The sequence below is a fragment of the Anarhichas minor genome, unplaced genomic scaffold (genome assembly GCF_050575085.1).
Source record: "Anarhichas minor isolate MPS153535 unplaced genomic scaffold, ASM5057508v1 ptg000025l, whole genome shotgun sequence".
NCBI classification, from domain to species: domain Eukaryota; kingdom Metazoa; phylum Chordata; class Actinopteri; order Perciformes; family Anarhichadidae; genus Anarhichas; species Anarhichas minor.
In genome coordinates this window covers 10,810,241-10,830,598 of record NW_027466471.1, presented here as the reverse complement: position 1 = coordinate 10,830,598, position 20,358 = coordinate 10,810,241, and the positions used below count along the sequence as shown (strand labels likewise).

Below are 20,358 nucleotides of genomic sequence, written 5' to 3'. Positions count from 1 at the left end.
CAATGAGTCAGTCTAAAAGTCAAAAACCAAAAATGACTCAGAAGATAACAATCTGTGTGAACATAAAGCACAGATTGCCGATAATTCAGCTCAGGAAAGAGTGCAAAAAACGTTTTTTCTTTTTTCTTTACAAACTGCACTTGCTGTGAACTTTAGTACTCCAATTTGCTCTTTTATGTTATTCAAAATGACAAAACCAATTTAATGCAGAGTGCGTTACATAACCCTCACAACCGTTATAGTCTCAAGGAGGCAGGTTTTAACATGTTTGCACCCTGTGTGCAGAATAGTTAAAACATCTTCACGCTCTGACACAACAACCCATCTTGGTATGCGTCTCCTGACTTTGCTTATCTTGCAGATCAGCAGCACAGAAAAATCTCAACACTGGTCTCAGATTGCAATCCTAATTCAAAGACATACTGCATGCCATGTTGGGAAAAAAACCGGTGGAATGGCCTGGCAGAGGTTCCTGTCCTAATCAGAGCTATCCTCTGGAGAACAGAAGCCTCAGAGTCAGAGTCAGCACTGCCTCAGTGACTCACACAGGCCTTGCTGAGTCAAGTTGAGTGACTCTTGACGTTGAAACTCATTAAGTCTTATTGAAATAGAAATGGGGCTAGGTTATACAAAAACAAGCTTGTGGCATGCAGGTTTGTAGTTCGGTGAAAAACAAGTTAAATCTGGGCTCTCTTTCCTTTATTTACAAGTGGACCTTCTGACTGAGGTCCGTGGTCAGTCAAACTCATACAGGCTGTAATGTGCAGCAGGGACATGGGTCGTGAATACACTCTCGCACCGGGGTATCACTGGAAAGTGTACAAAAGAAAAGGGCAAAGAGCATGGAGCCTGAAAAATCCCCCCATTGATTCCAGAAACACATATCTGAACATGTCACGATAGAGAGGAACATTTCAGTTTTAACAAGAGTTCAGAGTTTTAACAAGCATGCCTGTGTGACAGCAACAGGGCCGTGGCGCGAGAGCAGACAAATATGCTGCACTTCTTCAGGGCCTAACAGATGTAACGGCGAGCTATGACAGCACATGGTGTCAACAACCTTGTAAAAAAGAATAACTTAACATGGCGTTGCGTCTCTGGAAGGGGGTGCTCAAATGTGAACTGGAGTAAACCCACCAGTCAGTTAGTTACCTAGCAACATGGCAGCACGGTAATGACACATTAATGGCTCATCACATACCTGGACCTGATGCTCCTCTGATGCTCCTCCGCACTCCAGCACTCAAGACAATCAAAGTTCACCTGTGTCTTTCTTCTTCTGCGTCCTACTGCTTTCACTGTGTTACACGGCTCGCTTTCAGCAAGAAACAGCCGCCGGTGAGGTGAACGCATCGAAACTCAGCAACCGGTTTCCTTTACGTCGCCGTTTGTCTGGCCCTTCAGCGGAGGAAAGGGGTGCGGGTACGACCTGTAGGGACGAAACATCATCAAGCTCCAATTTGTGGTCACGTGACATCAACCGCCGTTTCGACCCGTGTTTACAAAATCTGTCCACATCATTGCGCTCGGAGAAACCACACGCTGGATTTCCTCAAAGGACAGAAAATGGGCCAAAGTAGCTATGGTAACGTCAAAAAATGTCCGTGAAATATCCAAGCTACCCTCGCACGAGTTTGGAGGTTGAGCTCGTCTTGGCCGGCAGCTAGTTCAGTCCAGCAGCAGTCGCCAGCGTGCACAGAACCGGGAAAACCGAACAGCAAACGGGTGAAGACCAACCGCCATCGTTAAGTTGTCACTCCCCAAGTCTGAGCCGCTGCAAGACTACACAGACAGTCCCCCTTTCAGGCACGACACTAAATACTGTCAAGTTAACCCGATTAAACGACGTTTCCGGTACAATTTATAAAATAAAAGTCGACAATTTCACGCAATGCATCCATCTATTTATCTATGTGTATATATATAGAGATATAACGTCTCATTCGAAACGTTATAATAAAGTCTCGGATTAAACAAATGTAGCGCAATTTTAAGAACCAGCAGCACAAATGCATTTAGTATTTTATTCTGAGTGATTAGTCACTTAACTTCCGGTGTTGGTCTTTCCTTCTGCAGCTTTGATGAAGTTCAGACTCGCACAAGTTCAGAAGAGCAGTTTCGATCGTGGGGCGCCCCCTGTTGGCACCGGAGTGTATGTTTTTGAACTTGTATCACAAGTGGTTACGTATTCCTGCAGGCAGAGGCATTATTATTGGATGTCATATTGCAAAGGTACATTTAAAGCAGTCGTGTCACACTCATGCTAACGAGCAGTTATAGTCTGGTGATAGAGAAACTTAGTTGTATCCTAGTACTATTTTTCTTCATTTATTTAGGCACATCTGCTTTGATACTGTACATTTATTGTCGTCATCTCACTTAGTAAAGTGGGAAAATGAAAGAAAAACCAAAATACAGGTTTAGTAAGGCGGTGAGAGACGCTAAACGACTGTACTCTGAGAAATTGCAACACCAGCTCTCAGCAAGTGACTCTGCTTCTGTCTGGAGAGGCCTCAGACAGATAACAAACTCCAGGCCTAAAGCCCCCCACCCCATGAATGATCTACGCCTGGCAGACGAGCTGAAAGACTTCTACTGTCACTTTGAAAGACAATGGGACAGTCCTGACCCCACCCCCATGGCTCCATCAACCAGCCCCAGACCACCAGGTCCCCCTTCCACAGCTCAGCAGGGGCCCATGCCTCTGTACCACCCATCCCAGAAGTTCAACCTGCCAAAGACAATGATGGTGCACTTCTACACAGCCATCATTGAGTCTATCCTCTGCTCCTCCATCACGGTCTCAGCTCTGCTGAGAGGGTGATTGGCTGCAATCTGCCATCCCTCCAAGACTTGTTCGCTTCAAGGACCCTGAAGCGAGCCAGAAGGATTGTAGCCGACCCCTCTCACCCTGGACATAAACTGTACGAGCCCCTTCCATCTGGTAGGAGACTGCGGTCCATCAGGACCGAGACCTCACGCCAAGAACAGTTTCTTCCCGTCTTCAGTTGGACTCATTAACAAAGCCCGGGTCCCCCACTGACTCTGACACTTACATCCCCAGGACTCCTTTCCCTGTTAATATACACTTGACATTTAATGATATACTTGTTTTAATATACTCGTTTGTTTACCATATTTTTATATTTTATTGTAAATTTGAATAGGTTTCTATTTTTAAATCATGTCTTGTATTTTGCACTGTGTTGATTGTTTAATGTTATGCAGCATCCACCATGTCAAATTCCTTGTATGTGCAACTTTGGTAAATAAACGGTTCTGATTCCTTAAATTTCAAGTTTCGCACATTAGAGTTTGGAGTTACTTTTTATTGCACAACTATTTTGTGGTGGACGACAAATTGACAGATTGTGAAGATATCCATTTACATTTCTAAAAAAATACTGCAGGTTGCACTGTTTTGGAAAGGAGTCTTTTGTAAGATTTACAAAAATGACATTCCTCATATTGTACCAAAATGGTCAGTTTTAATGTGAACACTAAAGATAACGTTCAAGTGAATAGAACTGCACCTCGCACCCGCAATATTAAAGCGATGTGATCACAGGTCAGAGAGATTGTCCTTTCCTGGTGACCTACATCCTTTCCTGATTTGCTAATTATAGTCATTGTCAAGAGAGAACTATAGTCATTGTCAAGAGAGAGAGCAGGAAGCATTACATCAGTCCATTTGTTCTTGCCATATTCAACTATTTTGTGATAAATGTATTATATTAAATGTCTATCGTTATTACATTAATTGGACCTTTTCAGGAATCCTTCAGAAACTACAGGACCGTTCTCCTTCCACACGTGTTTGGCACTGCTCGCAGTGATGGATGTCAAATAATGGGAATAATAAAGCTTAAATTTAGGCTACCGCATTAGATTCAACATCAATGTCTTATGCAGTGTAACACAATGCAAAAAGAATGTTACGTATTGTGTGGGGGGGAATGACAAATAGATAATTAAAAACAGCTAGTGTCAGGTAAAGTGGTAATTAATTAACAACTATTGGAATACTAGGGAGCCTTCGTAAATGTTTGACAAGTTAAAATGTCTGCTTTGAAAAAGGCAGATCAACATTTCAGACATGTACAAACAACCATCATCCATATCTTATATAGGCTGTTGCAAACACTAGTCAGCGTCTGTTACGTCCCCTTGTGTAGTCTACAGAAAAAGTTGACACAATTACACAACAACCAAAGAATAATAAAGAGTCAAGAGTAGAAGGAACAATTAAAGAGATTTATTTTAAAATCAGGTATGTGCAAACAAAGGTTTTCAAACAATGTGGGAGAGGATGAGACAAAGTGGTCGTGCCAAACAAATAGAATTCAATACAACAAAACTAGGCCTGGCTAAGTCCTACCTCTGAAAACAAAACAAACAAAATGGCTTTACATGTTTATCTAAAAATAGCTTCACCAAAACAAATACAGGGGTGGCACCGGCCAATAATCTTAAACTATTTGGACAAAGTTAAACTACGTGGTGGTACAAATGTAACGGGTACACAAACTCACCTACTGTCCCACCACAAACCTTCACAATTTAACAACAACAGTGTCACAGCTCAAGCAAGCAGAGAACAAAAACGGAGAGAGTGAACTCCTCAGGCTTCCTCCTTTTATTCTGGGACACACTGATTGGCCAGCTTGAAATCTGTGGGAACCAAAGAGCAGCATGACTGACCTGCACAGGTGGAAACCAAACACCTTGTTGGCACCTGGAGAGAGAAAAAAGGAGGGAGAGAGAAATCTTCCACTTTGCCGATACAAATTTCTATCCTTCCTCATCTACTTACTGTTATATGTGATTAAATAACTTGAGTGAATGTGAATACACAAGTCACATATACTAAAGAAAGAGCGCAAGCATTATGTTTTCTTCACACCTGATGTTTGTTAATTATCCTTCACGCCAATCGGCAATGAACATACAAACCATTGAACAGGAGGACTTAGTCACTGTAGACATGGCCCTGTTAACTTTCATATCTATCGCCCACAAATAACCACCATTCAGTCATGCTTTTCAAACACGTACCAGAAAGAGCTCAAACAAAACCTTAAAAGTCGACTGTCAGCATTTAAAACATGTCTGCAGTTTCCTGCCTGCTGGGGGTTTGTTCAGCGGACCGACACACGGTGGCGGTAGAGAGTCGACACGGACCTTATTTTATGGCCGCGAAGAAAAACACGACGACTGCCGATTGGATGACTGCTGACGGAAACGAAGAAGAAGAGAAGACTGAACAAAAACAGACGGGAACACACGTTGACGTGACCGTGAAACAGACGGGAAAATGTGAAATGTAATAGCCTACAGTAAGTCTTAACTCCTGCGTGGACGGCAGGTTTTGGTCAAATTATTCATATTCCATGTTTGGTAACACACGTGTTGTGTCTCACTTTGTTTTCTTATTTAAATAGATGTCGCGGTTTTTCCCGTCCATCAGCTGTGTGTACAGTGTGTCCAGTCGGGTCATATGTGGAGGTCCTCGCAGTGTTCGTCCCCTGTTAAGGCCGCTCCCGCCCGGACTGACATGTGTTTTGGCAGCCGGTAAAAAGGACCTGATAGACTTCCCTGTCCTGAACGAGGACGAGCTTGAAGAGCAGTTTGTGAGAGGATCTGGACCCGGAGGACAGGCCACCAACAAAACCAGCAACTGTGTGGTGCTCAAGCACATCCCCAGTGGGACTGTTGTGAAGGTTAGTCCTGTTTTTAAACAGTCAACATATTGACACATATAATAGATATTTGGTGAATAAATGACAGAGTTCTGATGATGAATTTCTTAACCTTGGAAAATCAGCCTCACCTCAGTGTCCATAGCTGTTCTGATGCTTTTAATCATGACATGATCTTCAGCCAAAGATGCCCAGTTGTCATCAAAATGTAGAAGTTGAAATTAAAGGACTTCTTGTCCAAGTTGGTTTAGAAGTTCAGATTCACGGTGAAGTTGTTTAAGTTTTGTTATTTACTAACCATGTTAATGTAATTTATTGTACCATTTCCCCTGCAGTGCCATCAAACCAGATCTGTGGATATAAATCGAAAGCGTGCTCGGGACATCATGCGAGAGAAACTTGATGTTGTTTATAAAGGAGAACTCAGTGAAGTTATTGTAAAGAAGAAAGAGTCTGAGGTGAGGAAACAAGAGAAGAGGAAGAAGGCAAATGAGAATCTAGAGAGAAAAAGACTCTTTAGAGAAGCTCTGGCTGCAGACTCCAAACCTGGAAATGATACTGTTTAAAATGTTAGATGGGAATATAGAATGAATACATTAATACCTGAGAGGTTCTGTATGTTTGTATGCCGACACAGACTGGATAACTAAACCTGGAAGGGTGTACTGTCAACAGTTGTATATCCAGTAATCCTTGTATTTGTATGGTGTCTTTCATGCAAAGTTACAATACATAAGATGAGAAAAGAAACATAAAATAGAGTCAAAAGTGTTGTGCGGTGTGCGGTTCATCTTTCAATGCTTGAAGAGATGTTTTCAAGAAAACAACATTCATTCAGAAATACAGTATACTTTAGATACAAGTTGCAGAATACTTGCACCTGTAGGTGTTATTTGTCTTGGATGCATATTTCTTTAACGTTATCATTTGATGACATAACTTCCCCTCACTTACTTCCTGTACATTGTTAGTGTTGTAGTCTCAGTTTCATTTCTGAATGTGTCCACACACCACAGCCTTTCCTGCCGGCTCATTTGATATTGAAAACACAGAACAAGTCAACAACATTAAAGCTGCAGCACTGATGTTTTTAACTGGATCATTTCGTAGCATAACATGCTCCATGTCTAAGTATGCTTGAAACTATTCTGTTAATTGATTTGATTTAGTTCTCTTTAATCATCACACGTGCTTGGGTAACGTCATATGAAATTTAACATTTTTCAGATAGTATGCTTTCAAATGCTCTTTCTGCTCCGTATTCTAAAATATCCAAAACACATTCATTATAGTTGAATAATATAGGCTTAAATGAATTAACCCGACTGAGATCAAGATATTTTTGCAACGTAAACATGACTACAGCCGAGCTTTGGTGGGACCATAGACTGTATGGGTGGGACACATGCATCAAGTCAGAATTTGTTGACCGGCCGTGTGACGGTCAGAGCTGGAGCCAATGAGAGAGCTACCTTCACACTCGTGCCCCTCCCTCGTGGACAAATGAGCCAATGAGAGGTGCAGAACGGTTTTTAAATGCTACACGCTCTCAGGCTCTACTTTGTACCGTAGAGGTCTGATGTTTCGTCGTTGCAGAAGCAGTGACTTAAACTAAGCAAAGCGAGGAGCTCGTGGACACAGGGCAAATTAAATAGACTCCCCGTCCTCTAATTTTATTTTTGGGACCTGACATGGCAAAAGGTAAACTTTACTAATGTGTTGTCGCTTCCGCACTTGTTGCATGTCACACAAGCCACAGTAAGTTAATGTGTAGCTAACGCCAGCTAACCAAAATAGAGTACATACTTTAAAAATGCATTTAACTGGTCTTTAATCATGCTCGCCGGTTATAGTCGACGTTTGTATCATGTCACGACAGCAGTGTTTACATTTATTTATTTCCGTGTTTATAAAGGGAAGAAAGGTGTGCCGAGAACCGACAAAAAGCTCGAGGACACGGTCGAACATAAAGTCGCCTCGCGGAAGGAGACAAAGGAAAACAAACCAGCAAATAACAAGGTGTGTTTTGTTGTTTGGTTTTACGCTTTTGTGTTTTAAAAATACAGAAAGAAACGGCTATTTTCTTTTTGTGCTACATTCTGTGTTAACCCACGACCCGAGAGGTAACGACTCTGCTGCTGGGGTCCTGCCTCCGTTTGTCGACGTTGCAACAGCTTTAACCTTAACCCAGAATTGAGCCTTTCAGGCTAAATCTACGACACACTGTGTACTGCCCCAACAACCAATCAGATGGTTAGGTGTCGGTGTAGAAAGAAAGTGCACCATATGTACACATTGTCATTAGATGAATTGCTCAATGAACAGCCCGTACACTAACATTGTACAAGGTTGATTTCCAAATGAGCAATCCAAAATCCACACTATACATGTATTTACATCTGGCACTGGTTGGGTACCTGAACACCCTCATTTATTAATAAACTATAATTTAATCCTAATGCATACGCCACCAATTAGACATGGTGCTGTTACCGTTGTAATGTTTACCACTCCCGGTTGTAGTTGGCAGGCATAGTGGTGAAGTCTTTATCTATTTCTAATTGTTTCACTAGGGTAAATAATATATATATTTTTTGCAGGATTGTGTAGGTACTGTGCAGTCAATTTTACCAAGTCTACGGAGTCCACGCAAACCTCGATCCCCTCTGGGCGACAATTCAAGCATGCTGATCCAGGAGGGAAATGAATCCGATGCAACTAATGCATTCACAACAAAATTAAAAAAAGGTGAGTACCTAATTAACGTTTAAAACGGTTCAAATCGACGAATAGGAAATGTGGTTGTTTGGTCATTTCTATTTCATGTGATCTATCTATCTGCTGTTAACCACCCCATGTTAGTGTGGTCAGCAGATCCACGTGTGCCACAGAAACATTTCCTGTGCGTGTGAGTGGTAGCAGTGTTCACTGACCCACTATCTTATGACACAACTTAACTTTTTTTATTTATAAGGAACTTCTCTGTGTTGACTAAGGCAAAGTGTTTCGGACAGCTGTCCATTTCAGTCTTTGTTTCTTCCTCTAGACATACCTAATGAAATAAAATCGGAGAGTTGTGAGTCCAAGGAGCAGAAGCCTGAAATGACTTGTTCCAGTCATGAGATCAGAAAACAATCCACGGACCAACTTGAACAAAAAGACTCGACCACGCACACAAGTGCAAAGTCTGCAGCAGACAACAAAGTTTCAGACAAACCTCGGAGTAGAACTGGTCGCAAGCGCGGAGCAAAAAAGTAAGCACAGAAAAACAAGAAGTCACGGGCGCTTTCACAGATAGTTGAACAAATCAAAATGTAATTTCTTTAATTTTCTTTTCAGGACTGAGAATAAAGCTCTCCAAAACAGAAAGGTCACAGACTATTATCCCATCAGACGGAGTAACAGGAAAACAAAGACAGAGTTAAAGGTCTGTATGAAATGTTTTTATTATGATTAGTTATTATTGCTGACTTTATTTAGTTTCTATTCTGCAACTCTATATCACTACCCATAACAGAAGGTTTGACTTTGATCCAATTACTGTTATTGCCAACAGAGTGAGGAGCACAGACACATCGATGACCTGATAAAGAACAACATTGAAGAAGGAATGCAGGTAACACTTAATGGTTTCAATGTACTGTGGCCATTTCAGTCCAAATGTGGTGCGTACATTTCACTGTGAATAGTAAAAAAAATCTGTTTAGTAACAACACAATTCATTGGTTGTCTTTAATGGCAGAGTTATACATTTTACTAGTGTGGTGTGCATTTGCAGTATTATCCATAGATCAGTCATTTTTGTGACAAATATTTTATTTTTCTCCAAAACATATTCTTTGTTATTTAACCAGTCATTGGTTGATGCTTAGTTTGGGCAAAAGAATCACTAACCACAACGTTAGAAGTTTAATGTTTTTGAAAGTCGTAGTAAAGCACCCCCTGCACCACGGCCTGTTGTATTTCACACGTCGCTGCTTTTGAATGTCAACAGATCAAACCCATAGAAGGAAAGGGACGAGGGATATTTGCTGCCAAGATCTTCGAAAAAGGAGAGTTTGTTGTGGAGTACCATGGAGACCTGCTGGAGCTAGCTGAGGCTAAAATAAGAGAGGCCCAGTACACTCAGGATCCCCAGAAAGGCTGTTACATGTACTACTTCCAGTATCAATCCAAAACTTACTGGTATGTCCAAACGTCACCACCTTGACATAGGATTTGTTGTTGTGCCAATTCTATAAACTTAAGTTTGGTTGCGTGTCATACCCATCATGTATACACAGATGTTTTAGAGAATGTATGGTAAGGAAAATTATCCTCAAGAATTGGGCTGTCTAAGGAAGTACGTTCTTGTAATGAGCAGTCTCCTTATAAAATACTTTTCATAGGTGTCATTAAGATTGCAAAAGGCTTTAAATAAATAAAACAAATCCTATTTCCGTGACTCCCAGTTTGGATACCCGTCTGCTTTAGTGACAGTTTAATCTTGAATTGTTTACGCTTCACAGTGTGGACGCTACAGAGGAAACGAGCCGTCTTGGAAGACTGATCAACCACAGTAAAGCTGGAAACTGTCAGACTCGGCTTCACGCCATCGATGGAACGCCTCATCTCATCCTGGTGACGTCCAGAGACATCAAAGCTGAGGAAGAGCTGCTGTACGACTACGGCGATCGAAGTAAAGCCTCCGTGTTGGCTCACCCGTGGCTCAAATACTGAATCCATGACGACAGGCGTTCATATTTCAGATGAATTGGTGCTCGTCCTGTTCAGCTTAATGTAAAATAAGCTAAAAATGAAGTCCTCAACAGGCTTTTTTTATCGGGTATAAAATATGTTATAGTTTTAAACGAGGGCGATCAACTCGTGAGTGTATTTTTGCAACTGTTTTTTTTTATCATGGTTTTATTATTTTTTTTATCAAATAGTACCAGATTGAAGCTTGAAAGGTGTTTCACATTGTCTATGGTGTTTCCTTTTGTAGTGATTATAATTGACAATTCAACTTCACTATTGTAAATTATTACTTGTGCCGTAAATTAAGGGATAAAACACTGAGTTTTCATTCTAGCTGTGACATGGTTCACGTTGAAGACTATCTGAGGTATTTATGAAATATGGCGTTCTAAGATGACGCGCTCCTCCACTTATTTTGGGCATTTTTACTGTAATTTGATACTTGACAGTGTGGAAATGTATGGATGGGGGGGAGGGGTATAACATGCAACAAAGGTCCACGACTAGAAGGGAGCAGAAAATGTTGTGGTTATGTGGAACAAACCTTCAGGCTACCAAGTCTCCTAAATGTCATATTTACAGCCAGATTGAAGAGAAAGCTTCTAAGGAGTTGTGAGACTAAAAGACACAATAAGAGCACAATAAATGGATAACAAAATGTTGTGACTGTTGCCTTTCAGCTGCATTTCTATTGTACAGAGACACACAGTGGCTTATAGAACAACAGTAATGTTGACGGTACCTTTAGATATGTGCAACAACGTTTTGAGTGGACTCTGACTTTACTGAATTAACAATACAAATGTATTTGTCTACTTTGAGATGAGAACTTGTATTGGTGTGAAACAACACATTAAATATTTTAAAAATAATCAATTTTCATGCCTATAAATGACTTCATTTCGAGTGAACGCATTCAACATAATCTCCAACACTCGTGAGATAATACTTTCCAGTTTCATTTCTTATATATATTTCTACTACATCTACTACGGTAAACGATTTTAGGTTAAAATCACCAGTACAAAATACAATGCTTGTTAGATTGACAATAGACATGGTAAAAAATAATCAATATAAAAGTGTCTGTCTGACAAATCCCGTTTGTCTTCTCCGTGGTCAGTTCTTCTGAGAGATTGTTCTTATTTTCGCCTGAATGAAAACCTATAAACAAAAGGTCCAGAGTTAATTTAAGGCGTTTTACAGACCAGTAAAACTGCCCAATGCGAGAGAGAAACGTTGAGTCATGACAACATGTAATTACTGATGGCTGACAGCAGTTTGGCAGACACACTGCCGATTTACAACTTCTCTCTTTCTCTCGTTCAGCGCTCACAAAAACACCCTTCGCATCAGCAAGAATTAATTTGGTCACAAGTACATCGTTAGGAGACGGCTGTGAGAACAATCTCCCTGCTAGCTTACTTCATTGTCATGTGTTTGCTGATTATATTTGACTTGAAACCTTTCCATCTGTAGTTTACGGGTAAAAATAAATGTTACTTTTTTTTTCTTGGCTAACATTAAGGGACTACGACTGCATTTTGTTGTGCAACGACGGTGTCACCATGAACCTTGTTTGGTCTACTCACAGTTTGCCTATGGTTGTCTTCTCCTCTTTTGCATCATTTATGATGGCTGGACTGCGCTGTGGTGTCTGTGTCCCCAGATCCACCTCCACCATCGCTGCTTCAGCCTGTGGCAGAATCCCACTGCAGAACAAAGAAGACATTTTAATGCCAAGGTGTTGTACATCAAAAACAGCTGTAAAACAAAATCCACACTATCAAGTTGAAGCTATCGATGAGATCGATCTCTTCCCCTTCTAAACTAGAATCAGTGTTTTTAAAAAGTAGCAATGGAGACTAATTTCAGCGTCATAACATCAGAACAGGTCATTTCTACTGCTGATGTCTATATAATACTGCGGTGCTGATATATATTATTATATTACAAGTCTTTATGATTATAAGTGTCTTTATACAGTCTCTGTATTAGTGATGGGATCATTTAGAAAAATATCAGTATCACTAGTGTTTATGAGTGTTAGATGTGTATTATTAATATTAATATTGCCTGTAGGCCAACAGATCTGGTCTTAAAAGTAGTTTATCAGCCTGAAACCAGAATAAGTGGTACAATTCAGATTTCACATTGGAGTTTCCTCTGAAAACAACTTCATGAAAAATCTAATGTAGTACTATACAACAGCCCTACAATAAATGTTCAGTTCTGTTATTGTGAGAGAGGTTTTGATTTAGCTATAGATCGTTTATAACGCTGTAGTTAGTGGTGGTGTTGTGTTTCTAATGTTCTATCCTGTATGTACATGCAGGTGGACACGTGATAGAAAAATGCACTTTCATAAAAAGAGGTCCCATGATATAAGTTTAATTTAAAAAAAACAATAACAACACGTTAGATCCCATCATAGAGACTCCACCTCTTGTACAGCTGGAGCTCCTCCTGAGCCACCATGAGCTGGGCTTTGAGCTGGTTCCTCTCCTGCAGAACCTCCTTCAGCTCCTGCATGGTGAAGCGCGGTCTGTTGGGGTCTGTGAGGTCCACCAGCAGCTGGTTTGGACCCGCTGTTTGCTTCAATGGCAGACAGGAAAACAAAGCATCTCTAAACGTCCGCTTCACGTGTGACATGTGACTGTAAGTGAACCGTACACGACTGCAACACTCACCGTGCCCGGTCCAGAGGAGCTCTCCTTGAGGATCCGGTCCAGCTCACTCCTCAAGTTGTCCCGCTCCATTTTCAGCTCCTCCAGAGACAAGTTGTACTTATTTACCAGAGTCTCGAACATTTCCAACACGCGGACTATTCTGAACTGCAAGTCCGACACTTCTTCGCCTGTGCTGCTTATTTTCAACAGATCTCGTCCGATCACATAGGAAATGTCATACACATCCTCCACCGTGAGCTCAAACGCGTCCTTCTCGAAAGCCAGAGCGGGCGACGACTCTTCTCCAAACTCCATGACGGAACGATTCGACTCCTAAAAACACCGGAATAAAGTTAACTTCCGTCCGCTGGCTACTTTTTACAACGCTGTAGAATATCGCTCTCTTTCTTTTTGTCTCGAGCTCAACACATTAACTGGCAGAAGGTAAAACTTCCAGAGCAGCGGCACTTCCTCCCCATCAGTCATCCGCCAATGGCGTGACTCGCTGGGCCAGCAGAGGAGGGCAAAGTATCCTAGCGACAGGTGAGTACAAAGATCGTACATGTGTCAAGATGACTCACTCAACACTGTCAATACGTGAACACGGCTCCTTTGCTCACGTTACAGAAACGCAGGTAATGAAGGAAGTTTGAGTTAGAGCTCTTAGTTTTTATTCTCAGCATCAGGTGGGAAAGCACGTGATTTAATGTTTTTATTTATTTTATTTACTCACTCGCACTGCTCTCCCTCTCTCTTGGACTGTTAATATACTGTATGTTGTTATATACCACACTAAAAACATGTTGCTTTGAAGTTATACTATTTTCTATTAATAACGTATACTGTTTTATTACATTACGTACTATATATGTCCATATTAATACGTACAAACACAAAGTATCATTCATTATCATATTTACAGTATTAATCTGGTGTACACTGTTTACATTGCTAGTGTTGCTGCTACGTATCACACCATTATGTTGGAACTTTGAGTTCTATTGTAGTTTCCATTTTTATTTAATTTCATATTCCTCGAATAATTGTTTCTCAATTAATCCATACTTATTTCTGTTTTTGTGCTGCTGCAACACCTGAATTTATCCTCCAGGAGTCAATACAGGATTATTTTAGCTATCTTCTATTTTTATTTATTTATTAAAATTAAATGACCAAGGGAAAGGTTCTTGCCTACACAAAAGGCCATACAAACCTACATCTAGCACATTTGTTTTAGCCATATTCCTATTTGATTGTAACACAATAACAACATGAAAAAGATGAAAAATAAAACTTTATTACTTTATTCTGGAGAAGCATTATTTTACAGATACAACGCTGTTGGCTGTTAGGGCATGTTTTTACAGTACTCATTATTGAGCTATTGTTGGAATAGGTTTACTGGTCCTACTGGTGTTTTACCAGTATGATTGTACTGGTGTAAACCATAGAAGGTGGTGCCACAATGTAGTGCTGCAGGTATACAGTAACATCCTCTTTTCATCAATTCAGGGGACTAAGCACATTATCCCAAACAGTCTTTTGATGGAAAATAGAGGCACATGATCCTCCAGCTCATTTGCTGCACCTTGAAAAATGACTGACACACTTGACAATAATTTGTTATATAATCAGATACATCATAAATGACACAAGGTGTTTAATTTATCGGTCTTATAGCAGCTAGACCAACCACTGATATTTGATGTCATTATTCAGAGACTGCTAAGAAACTTGAAATTCAATCCATCTTCTGAGAAACGCAGTGACAGAATTTCTGTATTTTGATCAAGCAATGTAGTGGGAAACTTGGGTGCTAAAATATTTGACATTACAGCAGCATGTGCATCATTTCACGTTATGATTTTTGATGACGCCTCTTCGAGGTCATAAACACACATTAAAGTGTCCAGATATGGCCAAAATGTTTTATAAAAGTTGACACTGTGTAAACACCATACAGATTTAGTTAAGTTAAGTAACGCAGCAACTTAATCAATTATTGTAAATATGTCTATTGACAACCTTTGTTGAGAGAAACAAACTGGTGTAGACAACAGAGTGGAAAAAAATAAGACCAATCGTATAATTCAAACGCACGTCATACAAAGAAAAGTCTTCTGATTGGCAGCAATGTAGGGTCGTCTGCAATCAAACCGGCTGCCACCATCGGCATTATGGCAGTGAAGATCCTGTCCAGAGGTGACAATGGAAACAGTGACACAACGAGATGGCGAGAGAGAAAAGTATTAGAAGCGTTGTTGTGATCTCTAATCACTGTTATATGTGAACCACAGTGAACCACAGTGACACTCGCTATTGACACCTGACATGATACAAAAACAAGCGCTATTTGTTTTTTTACAGATTCCTGTACAATCAGTTAAGGATGTTTCTCTGATGGCATTTGTGAGACACATTATGATGATACATTACACCAATGGAGTGCCACAGGAAGAAATTAGAACAGGGCGGAGAGATGCTGGCCCTCTTGACAAATAGTTGGTGGATGAAGAAAAGTCAACTCATTACTTACAAGCGTCTAATTCCTGATTCGGCCTGATCAGTGGAACTGGAGCATGGTGGAGGAGATGGCGGACAAACCATGAAGCTGATGTCATCCTCAAACTCCTCACTGAGATACACGTAACAGGTCATTGTAAACTTTTGCATCAGTGTTGCGTGTAGTTGAGATTAGTACCATCTTAATTTTGGAAACAAAACAGACCTTTTGTAATGTACTAGCTCTTCCTGTAGCAAGAACACTTGGGCCTTGAGTTCATTCTTCTCCTGCAGGACGTCCCGCAGCTCCTGCAGGGTGAAGCGAGGTTTGTCTGAGTCCTGCTCCAGGCTGTCTGTCTCTGTCTCTGTATCATCCGACACCTTCTGCAGTCAAAACATGCATTCAGCATTTCTCTAGAGCAGGAGGGTTAAACTGATATATATTTCTGCCAATTGCAGAGTGGTGGTGGTAATTCATATCAACAGTTGGCTATGAAAGAATTAAGCAATGCGACAAATAAAATCAGATAAGAAGAACACTTAAGTTGATGTACACAAAGCAGATTTAAAAACATTAGAAAAAGATTTTTCTAATGTGTCCTTAAGACCTTACATGCTTGTAAGGCCTTAAGGACACACCAGCATGACAGTATGATCATGCTTCATGTTTTATGTAAATAGTGTGGGCATCTACTATAACCTCAGTCAGACTGTGTACAGGGGGGGCTAAACAGGTTTTACCAGTAATGATGTTGTCGTGTCCTCGTCTCTGTCACCCTCTTCCTCATTATTTTCTCTTTTTGATGAGCTTGGGAGAAGTGAAGGACTCTTGTCATGCTCAAAGCAGTTTGCCAGGAAGCCAGGGTCCCCTCCACACTCCACCCACACTGAATTTGGTTTGATGGAGTTAGATGGCGAGGACTGGATTGGTAACAAAAAAGATCCACTTAAAACCTGAGAGACTTAATGACCTATGGCCAAACCTAATTTCAAATACATTTTGCGCATGGTTTCCAGCCTGCTGAAGATAAGCCCTTTCTCTTCTTCTTACCGTCATCTGTGGGGATGTAGGCGGTGACATCCCAGATCTGGTAAAAGAGGTTTCTTCTATATCAGTGACCTCTTTCTCCAGTTCCCACCCCAGGAGCTCCTTTCTCAGCCTTGTGACCTGGAGCTGCAGAGCGACCAGCTCCTGCTGCCGTGCCTGTGCTGCAGCTTCCAGCCCGGCCTTCTGCTGGATCAGTGCCTTGCCCTGAGCCTCCATCACTCCTATCCTGTGACGGAGATCCTGGTTGATTCTAATCAGCCGGTGCTGCTGCATCTGGAGCTATAGTTCCAAGGAGGTAAATTGTAAACTAATGTGAAAGGTTTGTCAGGTGCCAGTATATGTGCTGTATATGGTCTAAATCCTCACCGCCTCAACATCCTCGTTTTTTAGTGTCAGCTCGTGGTCTTTAGCCCGGATCTCATCCCTCTGCTTATCCACCAAGTCTGTCAGCTTCTTCACCACCTGCCTTTCCTTCTCCGACATTCCTGTGGATATCATAAACAAAATGCATTTGACGAGAAAGATTCAAACCTCAACGCGTTTGGCAGGCGACTCTGAAATCTAAATATAAACATAACATTAAAAAGAGTTTCAGAATAGACACTTTTTGCAATTGTATTACCCCAATGACAATGGAAATCTAATTTAATGTAATTTTTCAAGGCAAAACCTCACCGGGATGGATTGCTTCATCTCAAACGCAGGCATCTGTTGATTGTCACACTGAACCAAAACAAAGTGAAACTATTGGTTGAGTAGAAAGTTAGCAAATCAATATATTAAAGCATATACTACCCCTTTAATGTATTTCTAGACAAATGTGTCAGCAAGCAAAGTGATCACATGACGCAGTACCCATTAATTTGGATGACCATGTTTATAAGCACTTTGTGCACTGTGGCCCTGACAGTAAGTATAGCCGCAGCCACCATGAAAGTCTCACACAGGAGCATTATATTCTGGTCTGCTTTAAAAATAGTCTCCTTTATAAGCTCCTGACTCTCTTCACAACCCCCCCCTTTTTCATGTCAACGTGAAAGCACGCAGCATAAACTGTGGAATCACATGTGACAACATCAGGGCGAGTATGTGTGACGTACAGCAGGCGGTTAATCAGCGCAACACAAATCTGCAGTGAGCACACATCTGGAACATAAATCAGATCTGTGCTGGAAGTCTCAGCCAAGACCGAACTAATTTAGTATCCAGAGTCCAAGATACTGTACCACATGACATGCACGGCAAGACTTCAAACAGCAGCAGAGGTCTGTGTTGTGATTATTAGTAGTTATTGTACTAGATGCTTATTACATTTTCATATTCTTAACATTTGTATATTTTACATAGCCATACTATTTTTCACAATAGATTTGTTTATAGGCATTAGTGAATTGCTATGAACCAATGCCCTTTGGGACAATAATTAAGTAATTGATAAAGATCAACTCACAATTCACTCATCACTCTCTTCTATAATCACCATATAGAGATGAGCTGATCAAGCTATTTCTCTCCTGATGCTGATTCTGAAAGCTGAACTTTAACTCATGCATATAACTCATTGGGGTGAGTTGGCAGCCTCCTGTCACTGAAAGAATGTAACTGATATTGGGAACACTTAATTCTTAAAATTACATTGGAAAAAAACCCATGGATTGGTCAAGTCATGGCTGGTACCCGATCGGTCACCAGATAATTAGTAAATTAAATATTGCATTTACACCTGGAAAGATGAAGAAACCTTAGAAAAAAAATGGCATGATAATAAGTCTTTTTTTTTTTAAAAACCCAGTTTTTTCTTATCCCATATCTGATCTTAGTTGAAACTTCCCAAAACCCATCAGTGAAACCCTGGTGGGGAGTCGACGGCGCAGACAACCCACCCTCCTGTTTCTGCAGGTCCTCCTGTGTGACGGGGAACTCTTTGAGCGAGAGGCTCACCACCAGCCTCTTGTTCTCAGCGTGAAGCTGGGTGATCTGAGAGAGCAGGTCCTGGACTTCTCCTCGCCACGCATCCTCCACCAGCTCCAACTCCTGAGCAGAAGGGATGAAGAAAAAATAGAAATGAGGCCAAACTCCAACACAGTCAAGTGTCTGCACGAAGTGGTATTTGTTTGAAAGTTGTCGATATAACGGTAACACTTTACTTCAGATTTAGCTGCCCTCGAAATCGCTTAATTTTGTTGTAATCACACATTATTTGAGTTTATTGAAAGTGGGCTGTTATAGTGAAAATGTAGTAACGTGAAGTGTACCACAAATGAATTAATTGCTCCCTAATCATTATGATAGCATAGTAATTAAGTAGTATTGTGTAGGAACGTTCGCTACATTGGTATTACAACTACACTAATCTGATGCAATAATATAATCACATAGTAATATAATATCTACCTTATCTGTGACTATCACAAACACTGCTACATTTATTAACAGATTTATCAGTTTTGATTGCCGGAAAAAAAAGATCTATAACAGTTAATTGTTCAGCGATTTAAAGATTACAAATCCAAACTTTTTGGGGGATTTGCAGCTTTTCTAGATGTGACTCTGTGACTTATGCTACCTTGAAAGGTCAAAATACAAATACCAACACAAAGCACACAGAATGGTAGACAGACAGGGACACACACACACACACACACACCTACCTTCTGGTGCTTCTTCTCCTGCCCGGATCTGTCGCTCCGCTCCTGCCGCAGCCTCTCCAGCTCCCTCCGCAGCTCTTCGGCCTCCTTTTCGGCGGCTCCGCTGCTCACCAGGGCCTCCAGCAGCTCCAGGACCCGCACCACTTTGGGCACCACCTCGACCAGAGACTCGCACCCAAACCTGTCGATGATCCGCTCAAACTCCCGTCCGAGCACCGCCGCGATGTCGTACACATCCATGACCGTCAGCTCCGCAGCGGGTCTGTCCAGCGCGGACATAACGCAGGTTTCCATGTCTGCCCTCTGCTTTATCTACACCTCCGACATTCAACATATCCGTCTGTCCTCCGACACTCTGAGGAGACTCACATTTGCCTTAAAAAATAAACTGATTTACACAAGCTAGCCGAAGCGTGTGTGAACATGGAGAGGACTTGTTTCACTTTGTTGACAGTTAAACACTTTTCCAGCGTCGGAGCGTTACTTGTGATGCTGCCTTCCATGTCCCCGCGAAAACTCGTACATGTCACTACTTAGCGTATATTCAAGTAATGAAGCTCCATCTGGGTCGCTGGTGCCTAGTGTTGTTTTTTTTTTAACCTGTGCTACAATTAACAATATAGTGCAAGACAATACGCAAAACTGGCACAAGCGATAGAGCTAGAAGCTGCTAGTTGAAACACCAGTGCTTAATATTGCCGTATACTGACCAATAATAATATACATTATTTGTAATATTCTTTTGACTATCATTGTATATCCCTGTTAGCATGTTATCCGCATAATTTCACCGTCGTGCTTGAGGAAATCTCATATTTACAACCGCTCCTGAAGGCAGCAGCCGTACCTCCACGTTGACTCAAAGTCCTTGTGCGCATGCTTTGACCTTCTATGCACACGCTTTGACCTTCTATGCACATCAGTCAGCTTTTAAAATATCCCACCACTGCTGAGCACAGGTACAGGAAGCCAGTAATAAGCAATTAAAAAAACCATTACATTTTAGACAAAAAATATTAAATATTTGTATTGTATGCGTGTGTAATTTTTCCATT

The 20,358-nt window shown here is 41.1% G+C and overlaps 5 protein-coding genes across 10 annotated transcripts in view; 2 read left to right on the top strand and 3 right to left on the bottom strand.

Annotated features, from left to right (window-relative positions):
- The window catches only part of LOC142957279 (membrane-associated phosphatidylinositol transfer protein 2-like), a 39,172-nt gene extending 37,386 nt beyond the window's left edge, over nt 1-1,786 (bottom strand). For 3 of the 6 annotated variants that reach the window (XM_076098976.1, XM_076098978.1, XM_076098975.1), the window contains exon 1: nt 1,202-1,785. The gene's annotated coding sequence lies outside the window, so the exon portion shown is untranslated. Of the gene's footprint in view, nt 1-1,201 lie in introns of all 6 variants that reach the window. The other 3 variants (XM_076098972.1, XM_076098977.1, XM_076098973.1) reach the window with 2 other exon arrangements.
- A 3,445-nt stretch (nt 1,787-5,231) lies between these two features.
- On the top strand, nt 5,232-6,470 carry mtrfr (mitochondrial translation release factor in rescue). The gene is made up of 3 exons (XM_076099143.1): nt 5,232-5,336; nt 5,442-5,720; nt 6,035-6,470. Exons 2-3 carry the CDS (start codon nt 5,442-5,444, stop codon nt 6,263-6,265), a joined length of 510 nt encoding a protein of 169 aa, XP_075955258.1. The 5' UTR covers nt 5,232-5,336; the 3' UTR covers nt 6,266-6,470.
- A 795-nt stretch (nt 6,471-7,265) lies between these two features.
- kmt5ab (lysine methyltransferase 5Ab) lies at nt 7,266-11,308 on the top strand. The gene is made up of 8 exons (XM_076099499.1): nt 7,266-7,400; nt 7,615-7,718; nt 8,300-8,447; nt 8,746-8,953; nt 9,039-9,126; nt 9,256-9,315; nt 9,694-9,884; nt 10,208-11,308. The coding sequence occupies exons 1-8, from the start codon at nt 7,391-7,393 to the stop codon at nt 10,416-10,418; spliced, it is 1,020 nt and encodes a 339-aa protein (XP_075955614.1). The 5' UTR covers nt 7,266-7,390; the 3' UTR covers nt 10,419-11,308.
- On the bottom strand, nt 9,016-13,435 carry rilpl2 (Rab interacting lysosomal protein-like 2). Its single transcript, XM_076099500.1, has 4 exons — nt 13,127-13,435; nt 12,880-13,031; nt 12,029-12,148; nt 9,016-11,600 (listed from the first exon to the last, which is right to left on the bottom strand). Exons 1-4 carry the CDS (start codon nt 13,418-13,420, stop codon nt 11,579-11,581), a joined length of 588 nt encoding a protein of 195 aa, XP_075955615.1. The 5' UTR covers nt 13,421-13,435; the 3' UTR covers nt 9,016-11,578.
- Nucleotides 13,436-14,381: 946 nt separating this feature from the next.
- Nucleotides 14,382-19,951, bottom strand: LOC142957706 (RILP-like protein 1). Its single transcript, XM_076099656.1, has 8 exons — nt 19,307-19,951; nt 18,539-18,689; nt 17,022-17,140; nt 16,659-16,934; nt 16,349-16,528; nt 15,834-15,991; nt 15,642-15,740; nt 14,382-15,297 (listed from the first exon to the last, which is right to left on the bottom strand). The coding sequence occupies exons 1-8, from the start codon at nt 19,595-19,597 to the stop codon at nt 15,207-15,209; spliced, it is 1,365 nt and encodes a 454-aa protein (XP_075955771.1). The 5' UTR covers nt 19,598-19,951; the 3' UTR covers nt 14,382-15,206.
- Between the last annotated feature and the right edge of the window lie 407 nt (nt 19,952-20,358).